General features: G+C 36.8%; 1 protein-coding gene across 1 annotated transcript in view; it reads left to right on the plus strand.

Moving 5' to 3' along the window:
* TBCA (tubulin folding cofactor A) overlaps positions 1-8,908 on the plus strand; it is a 32,097-nt gene extending 23,189 nt beyond the window's left edge. The window contains exons 2-4 of the mRNA XM_081940137.1: positions 3,936-4,041; positions 6,238-6,324; positions 8,625-8,908. Coding sequence (XP_081796263.1) covers positions 3,936-4,041; positions 6,238-6,324; positions 8,625-8,705 — 274 coding nt within the window. The 3' untranslated portion in view covers positions 8,706-8,908. The remainder of the gene's footprint in view (positions 1-3,935; positions 4,042-6,237; positions 6,325-8,624) is intronic.
* Positions 8,909-9,378: the final 470 nt, after the last annotated feature.

Consider the following 9,378-nt stretch of genomic DNA (forward strand, 5'->3'; position numbering starts at 1 on the left):
GCTTCAGTACTAAAAATGCTCTCGACATTTTCTGAATGTAGGTATAATTACCTGAGAGTAGACATTTTACTTGGAAACCAATAATTTATTAAGCATCCTTGTTTTAGCACATACTAAACTTTCTTATAAGTTGAACTTGCATTTACAACATGATGTTTAACAAAAGTTTTTCTAAGCTTGATTGGTTGAAAAATATGGGAGGGTTTCATGCTGAACAATGATATTATAGAATTGCTATAAGTTGTATTTGTGAAAATATGTTGCAGCTGTAATGAAATGTTGCACGCTAATTAGTGATTATTCTGTCTTTACTTTAAAATATGTTAGAAATACTAATAAATATTTCTTAATGCTTTACAACATGGTGTAATTGTGGGTGGATTGGTCTGAATTTCCGGGACAGTAAATCTTTAAGGATTTACATTTCATGTCTATGCATTTCCCTTTGTAGCTGCTTAACCATATAGGTATGATTGAACCAATCCAGGGACAAAACAAAAAAACATCTACAATTCAGTTTTGTCACTCAGTATGCAAAATGTACATCACTGCTACAAATATATTTCAGATATATTGGGAAGGAAAATTTAAACATAAAAAATAATTCTGCAGTTCACTTTTGCCATTGTGAGATATTTAGGACAATGTGATTGAGGTGTTGAATTAGGATTGGAGAATTGCAGGTGCTAGTCCACTTTGAGCCACAGAATCTTACTAGATGACTCTGGACTTGCGCGCAGCTTGATCTATTCACAGGTGTGTTCTTGTGGGGGGAAAGGCGGGAAGACCTAGAACATTTGAATGAAAGTTGGACTATAACTAAGGGAGAAATAATGAATATTGAGACAGCAGGTGTAAAGGCACAGAAGCTTCTTTTTTTTGAGAAATGTTCTTATATTAAAGGAACCAATATGCATATACCATCTAAAAGCAAACTATTTGATCGTAGAGTAAGTAACCCAGTCATTATTTAAAATGCCATTGACAATGCTGAAACATCAGTAGTGAAAAGTAAAGTAAAACATTGAGGTGTAAGTACTGTTAAGCCATTAAGTGAGATTAAAGTTGCATTTTCACAAAGTGTTCGGTTTAGAAGCCAATAAAAAAATGTTGCAAGTGAGATTAAAGTTGCATTTCCATTATGGGTTTGGCTCAGAAGCCAGTAAAAATTGTAGCTGTTATTACAATTATAGTCATTTTTTGCTGCTCCTTGTACTGCCTCCTGCCCCCTATTTGGTTAGAAAGTATTAGTAACAAAAAGTATTTTATACTGTTCAAAAATGCTGTTAATATGAACAACTTAATTTGCAACTCACAAACTTTTGCTGTGCTGACATGGTTATGCTGTAAGCAATCCATGCATATCTGTGAGTTAATAAAACTGTAAAGCTTAGCGGTCATGCTGAGAATGCTTGCAGCTAATCAAAATGCATGGAGTACCTCCTGGCCCATTGTGCCTTGGGTAGCCAGGAATTGCAATTTGAAAAACAGCCTTCCAAATAAATAAATTGATAGTAGAATATAAACTTAGTTTCATAATGGATAAAAATGAATTTCACAAAATTAAAACAAAGTTAACGCACTAGTTGATGAGCTAAGCAGATCTCTGAGTTAATTCCGGCACTTTCTGAATCTGATACTGCTTTCTGATTGTTTTGTATGTATGGGCTCAGCCATTTATATGGTAACAAAATTTATTCAGAATAAATTTATTTGGCAGCAAAGCCAACGCAGAGATGGAATTGCTTCCAAACCTGTACGATTTGTGTTGTTCTTTTGGTATGGCAGGGTACTTAGGAAAATATACTTTCCCATTAAAAGCGTCAATTTAAATCAGATATATGTATTTGCTCATTAATAAATTGTTGAAATGGAATCAAAGAATACTGTAGATTCAAAGGATACTTTTCTATACTGTAGTATAGAAAAGTTTTGTTTCATAGTTCTTGAAGAAATCTATTTTAAAAGGCAGAAACTAGTTCCATGGTATTTATTCAAGTGTATAAATTAAGTATAAATTAAACAGGAGGTTCTTTCACCAATCAAGACCTTAAGCTGCCAAAGTGAAACCAACACATTTTTGTTTTAATCTGGAAAGCATTTTTATCAAGCATTCAATGTAGCTCTTCTCTTTTGATGATAGATTCATCTTATCCTGAATCAGTAGCTTAGATGCCATATTTTGCTTTTCTGATTTTATTTAAGAACTGTTCTAAAAATAAACTTCAATTGTTTAATCATTACATAAATAATACATGGATACCTTTTACCTGGTTAGCTAGCTAAGGAATGGTTGCAGGTGACACTAAAAGTAATTGTTCTGCAGGATCCTTGCTGCCATCGTCTGGGAAATCCAGGGTCAATATCAGGTCAGAATGCTTGTCCAGAATTTACATTTCTTCTTTCAAGGGAACTTATAACATGTTTCTAGAATATGTTAAATCCCAAACATTAAGTTCTCCTAGGCGCTGCTTGGAGTGTCCAAGCACGGGTTAACTTCAGCTTGCTGCCCAAGGACTGAGTTCGAATTTCTTGTAGCTCCGCCCCTTGCTCTCCTCAGAGGCTCAGTTTTAAAAAACTCAGTCGCCCTACAGGACGCTTTTTGGGGTGCTCCAGTCCTTGTGCAGCAAACTGGACCCTCTAGATAGCATAGTGTAGCTCCTTTTTTGTTTTTTTGAGTGTAGTTAGACAATTCCTTAGTGTTTGTTATTTTCTTCCTCCTGTCGCTTTAAATAAAAGACTGAGACGCGCGAGGCAGGCTGCCTGCAGCGTGGCTGGCCTTCGTTTTACACGATCGCAGCCGCTCCTTGGGGGGGTCATTTGGAATCTCCCAACGACCAGAGTGGGGTCAGGTAGGCAATTAGGGACCCCAGGGAGGCATTAGGCTTCCAATTTCTCCCCTGGGGTCGCTCCAGGCTCGAAAAAACGCGCGCGGCCGCCATTTTGGATTGCAAAATTGGCACGATTTCTCCCGGGCTAGAATATGTTAAATCCCAAACATTAAGTTTTATTTTATGCTGACCATCTAATTTGTGTTCATCTGATTTAATTAGAATTTGTCCTCATTCAGACATTCAAGAGGGCAAATCAAATTTAGATCTTTTTGGAATAGAGGGTGCTGCAAACTTTATTTTTTGAATGAGTATGGACATTTTTCTTCCAAGAAGAGTTTCAACAGGGTTTTTTTCTGCTGTTCAATTGAATCCAGTTTTCAGAAACCACCTGGACAAGTCCCTGTTGGCAAGGTTTTCCAGAAGTGGCTTGCCATTGCCTGTTTTTTAGGGCTGAGAGAAAATGGTTAGCCCAAGAACACCCAGCTGCCTTTGTGCCTCAAGCAGAACTGGAACTCATGATCTCCAAGTTTCTAATCTGATGTTTTAAACACTATTCTAAATTTACTGTCTTCAAAAGTATATTGCACTTTTAATACTTTGCAACATGATAGATTAATAATCTACAGTGACATTGATATAAAAATAGAACTGAAACAATACTTATACTAATGTAATTCAGAACAACCAAAATATGAATATTGATGTCTATTTAACAAATTTATAGGACCATCAAAGTCAAAGTGACTATGAATGATGTACATCAGAAACAAACAATAAACAAAGTTAACAACCAAACAGTGTTTAAAAAGAAGTTACATTTGTCTGTATGGCATTTTTAGCAACTTTAATAATTTGCCTGCTAGGTGGTACATGAATTTTATTTTTATTCTAATGGATGGATTTCTTATTTATTAGATGTACAACTAGTTATTCTCCAGGACAGCCAGAATGCATAACTTAATAATAACTAAATAAATATTTAAAAATAAAGTGGTATTCTTGAATAGCAGTAATATATGGACATTTTATGTCTTGAAACTTTTCAGTTAGGAAAATTTTATGTGTATTTATAATTTAACAAATAATACCTTTTGTGTGCAGCTTGGCAAAAGAAAAGATTATGTATGAAAAAGAAGCAAAACAACAAGAAGAAAAGATTGAAAAGATGAAAGCTGAAGATGGAGATAACTATGCAATTAAAAAGCAGGTAAAGTTCATGAGTTAATGGCTGCTTCTGGGGGGTGGGTGGAGCGAGGTATTTGTAAGACTCACTGGGAAACGGGCACTGTTCAAAATGACGATCACATGACTGCAGCAGCACTGAAGCAGCCACAATTTTTTCAAATGTCATTTCTGTGAGAGTCATGGGTCCCAAATTATGCCATAATTTGAATACAGTTGTTTAACAACCACAATTGGGAGCTGCAGGTCTGCCACTAAGTGTGGTTCTTAAATGAAACATTACATGAACTTAACAAGCTTACGATTTCACTTCCATAATATATGCTGATATATGCTGTTTTGCAGGTGATTTAGTTAATGACCTTAACTAAATCATCTGCAAAACAGCATATGACTTTGCTTTGTAATTTTACTTCTGGTTTCTTCATTAAATCTGCTTGTCAGAATCTAGTTTTTTCCCCCCAGAGTATAAGACGCATCTTTCCCCCCCTCCCCCCAGAGGGAGAAAATCTGGATGTGTCTTATATACTGAATACAGCATTATTGGCCTCCCAAAACCCCGCTCCCTTTGCAAAAATGGACGTGCAGAGGGTTTGGGAGGCCCGCAAAGTGCTCCAGGGGGTGGGGAGGGAAAAAGCAAGTGAAAAATGCACCACTTTTTGCCCCCCCCAGCCCCAGGAACACTCTACAAGCCTCCCAAAGCCTATGCATGCCGTTTTTTGCAAAAAAACGGGCCCATTTTCACCAAAAAGGGGGTTTTGCTCGTTTTTTGGGGGGGGCAGCCCCCAGGAGCACTCTACAAGTCTCCCAAAGCCTATGCATGCCCTGTTTTTTTCAAAAAAACGAGGCCTGCAGAGGGTTTGGGAGGCCTGCAGAGTGCAAAAACATTTTTTAAAAATTTACCTCTTCAAAATCTTGGTGCGTCTTATACTCTGGTGCGTCTTATACTCCGAAAAATACGGTATATAAATGGTGATCACCTCAGCATTGTGATGCTTTGACAGTCATAAGTGCAAGAACTGATCATAAAGTTACTTTTTCAGTGCTTCATACCGTTGAACAGTTACTAAACAGTTATTAATCCATTAAGGATTAGCTGTAGTCCAGATCCAGTAGCTAATAAGTACAATTAAGAAATTATTATCAATAGTGTTCTATAGCAGGGGTGTCCAAACTTGGCAACTTTAAGACTTGTGGACTTCAACTCCCAGAATTCTCCAGCCAGAGCTGGAGAATTCTGGGAGTTGAAGTCCACAAGTCTTAAAGTTGCCAAGTTTGGACACCCCTGCTCTATAGGAAGGGAAAGCAACAATTAAAATTCTGAGTTAGAAGGTCTATAATTGGAATATATCATTGGATATATTCCTTAGTACACTCTGAATGTCGCAAAAAGTGAGATACGTTGTGCTGCTTATATGCCAACTTTATCTAGGAATCTTTTCACAGCTATATATAGTCGCGTATACCGAACCCTATTTATAGTTCTATAAATGGCTGTTTCTGTTGGAATCTTCATGCTTAGTATTTTGCTGATTGATTTTCATTTCTAGCTACGTTATACAGATCTTTTTTTACAGATCTTTTCAGTTCATAAATTTGAGAGCTGAAAATACTCCGTAAAAAATGGTTTTGTGGACAATTACAACATTGTCTTCTGGAGATGTATACAAGATGTTCAGATGCATTGGGGTGCCAAATCAGTAATTTCTCACAAAAAACATGGTGAGAATAATCTTTCTCCTAAAACCAAAACCCAAGGATGAGTAATAACTTTTTTATGCATGATAAGCATCAAAAATATGAGCCTGCTGGTCTTTGCTTTTCATTTTTCTTTACCTTTTTCTCAGTCAGAACCTCCTGCAGTGAGCATCCAATGTGATCAATAACTCAATAACTTTTTTCATGCAGTAATTATCTCTGTGCGGTATTTTCTGAACACTGTTTTTATTTATTACCCAAAAGATGTAGGAGATATTTATATAACCAGCTGATCCCATTTTGGACGAAGCTGTTTCTAACTGCAGGGGAAATAGTTTATATCAAATAGTATTTTAAATAATTATTTCATAGAACACTTTCTAATCATTTTTGCTTGAAGGTAGAAGTAGTATTGAATACTCTTTCTTTAATAAAATACTGTTTATGTGATGTCTGGTTTTAGGCAGCTAATATCAAAATGGAAAGTTATCTCTTATTTGAAGTAGTTACCTTCCCTTTTTAGACCGAGATCTTGCAAGAATCTCGGATGATGATTCCTGATTGCCAACGCCGACTAGAAGCTGCACATTCTGACCTTGTTCAACTATTAGTAAGTATGGAAACATAATTTTTCTATAGGACTGCCAGCTGAACTTAGATTAGTTTATACATCTTCTGTTTTGATACTGTATATCACCAAATTGTTAGTGTGCGTATCTCATTATTGCCAGCTTTTCAGAATAGATGCATTTTAGGCACATTAAAAATATGAACTTCTTCAGACTTATTTATGTTAAAATGACCAACCCAAAATACCCTAACTCCCTCCTCTGATTTTCAGTGATTTAAGAATTTCCATTACAATCAGTCAGTTAATGCTTGATTGAGGAATTTTAATCAGATGTTTAAATTGAAATAGGGTTGATATAACATGTGAAATGCAGTGGGTGAAATATCAAAGTTGGCTTGAGATAAGCAGGTTGACAATCTAAGCTTAAGGATGGTGTGGAAATACAGTGGAGGTTGGAGAGAAAATTATTTATGGGTATTTGGATAAAAGAGAAACAAGAGCATAATCAGTCACTGAACATAATTCCTTTATCATTCTTAAGTGTGAGCTTTACACACCCCTGTCTTTAAGTTAGACTTTAAAAGAAATAACTTAAATATTTGCAGTACAAATTCTTCTGAAAATCGCCATAGGCTTACTTTTCAGAATGAGTGCTCTAAAGTGTTGAAAGCTACTAGATTCAATGTATTAACAAATACAGAGCCTGGCTCCTGTGTTTTCCCCTTCAAGGCTATTTCAGAGTTGTAAGCTAAAGGAAATTTTCTAACCCAGCATTCACTGTTTATCGAAGTTCTCACAGCTTTAGGAAACATTTCTTTAGCCGTGGCCCATAGGATCATCATTTTAGATCTTTTCTGGGAGATCTCTTCTGTAGCAATAGCAATCAGACGGTTTACAGAGTCAGCATCCTTATTGGTAACACCTAAGGCAAATCTTGCTTAGCATCCTGTTTTTGACAGTAGACAATCAGATGTTGCCAAGCCCAGAGTCAACACAATGAAATCCAGTCAAGGTTCAGTCCTTTATTTGCTTATAGCTAATGGGATCTTGTCAAATGAAAGCTATAATCTTCTAACCTACTAGATCATGATGGTGAACCTACGGCATGCGTGCCCGAAGTGGCACACGGAGCCACGTCGGCTGGCACGCACGGCGTCGCCCATTCCTCTTCCAGGTTTCTTGTGTGCATGTGTGCATGACAATCAGCTGTTTTTTGTGGCAGTGCCAGAAAGCAGAAGAGCTGGTCTTATGGTTTCCATTGTGCGCATGCGGCTGGCCAGCTGATCGCCGCACATGCATGCGTGCCAGTAACCGGAAGACAAGCTGGCTGGTGCACATGCACGTGCTGGAATCTGGAAGTTTATCATGCCCAATTGGCAGCTTCTCTTCTGGGGCACATCCCAGCACTCAGTGCCAAAAAAGTTCGCCATCACTATAATAAGATATACACTATTTCCCTGAAAATAAGACTCAATCAGACAATACGCCCTAGCATGATTTTTCAAGATGCTCGTAATTTAAACCCTACCCCCAAAATTAGGCCCAGTTAAGATCATCAACCAATATGGATGCAGTCCTGTACTGTATTTCTCCCAAAATAAGACCTAATCGGAAATAAGACCTAACCAGAAAATAAGACCTAATGAGTCTTTTGGAGCAAACATTAATATAAGACCCAGTCTTATTTTCGTGGAAACACAAGTATCCTGAGGGATTCTAAAGCGGGGCTTATCTGAATCTCTGTTCCTATCCCTCATCCAGTTTGGAACTGTGTAGCCTCTCTCTAGTAACCCCCCACCCCCAGTGCTTCTTCAGGTACACATTCCATCACAAATGCCTTTGGGAAACCTTCATGCAGAATATGACTGCTTTGTCCTGCGGCTTTTCCCCAAAAATTGATATTCATAGATACGTTGGCTATTGTTCAGGAGATATTGTCATCACAGCTAATGTAATCATTCATGGTATCTAATCTTGTTTCAGGTATATTAGGCTGATTGGCATCATCTTGTGGCAGTTTTAAATTCTACATATTGTATATGAAAAAGGATTTCATTTTTGTCTTCTTACGATTGGATTTAAATCTTCAGATAAAGTCTTACCGATTTAAAGATGGATTTTTGTGGAACACAAATCTGAATTACCAGACAGTACTGTTTTAAATTTAACTGTAACAAGATCCACATATCTTGTCCTAGCCAAATAATTCTTTGATACCATTGTTTATTATTCCTAATGACACTGGTATTAACAACAACAATTTCAGCATTATAAGATGTTGTTTCTAAAGGTTGGAGGCATACTTTCAAAAATATTTAGAAGTTTTTATTTATTTTCAGGAAAATGAAAAAGAGTTGGAAGAAGCTGAAGAATATAAAGATGCACAAGCTGTCCTGGGATCGATAAAGTTAGAAGCCTAGACTACTTTTTCACCAAGTAATGGATATGCTTCACTGTTGCTACTTTTTACATTTTGGTCATTGCTGTATATTTGTTCTAGTAGTAATAAGAATGATAGTGTACTAAAATTATATTTTATGCCATTACAAATTATTTAGGAATTATTGAGGAAAGCGTTGTATAACCATACGAGGTAAAAATAAAAACTTAAATCAAAACAAAAGAGCCTTTTTCTAATTATTGTTAGCATAAATTATATATCCAGGATGGGAATCAGGCTATCAACTGCATTCTCTGCTCCTAATAACGGGTACTGTTTCTGATTCTCATTTGCACATAATTTTCAGGAATTTACTAATATCCAGAAGCCAATGAAGCCAATGATGGGCAACATGCTTCAGTAGCTTCCCCTCAAATGTAACTGGTAATAAGAAATACAGGTAGTCCTCGACTTACACAACAGTTCATTTAGTAACTGAAGTCACAACAGCACTGAAAAATGTGACAACAGTTCATTTAGTAACTGAAGTCACAACAGCACTGAAAAATGTGACTTATGACCATTTTTCACAGTTACGACCTTTGCAGCATTCCCATGGTCATGTGATCAAACTTCAGATGTTTGGCAACAGACTCGTATTTATAACGGTTGCAGTATCCAGGGGGACACGCGATTGCCTTTTGCAACCTCTG

Source organism: Natrix helvetica, assembly GCF_964273705.1.
Source record: "Natrix helvetica genome assembly, chromosome: 2".
Classification (NCBI taxonomy): domain Eukaryota; kingdom Metazoa; phylum Chordata; class Lepidosauria; order Squamata; family Natricidae; genus Natrix; species Natrix helvetica.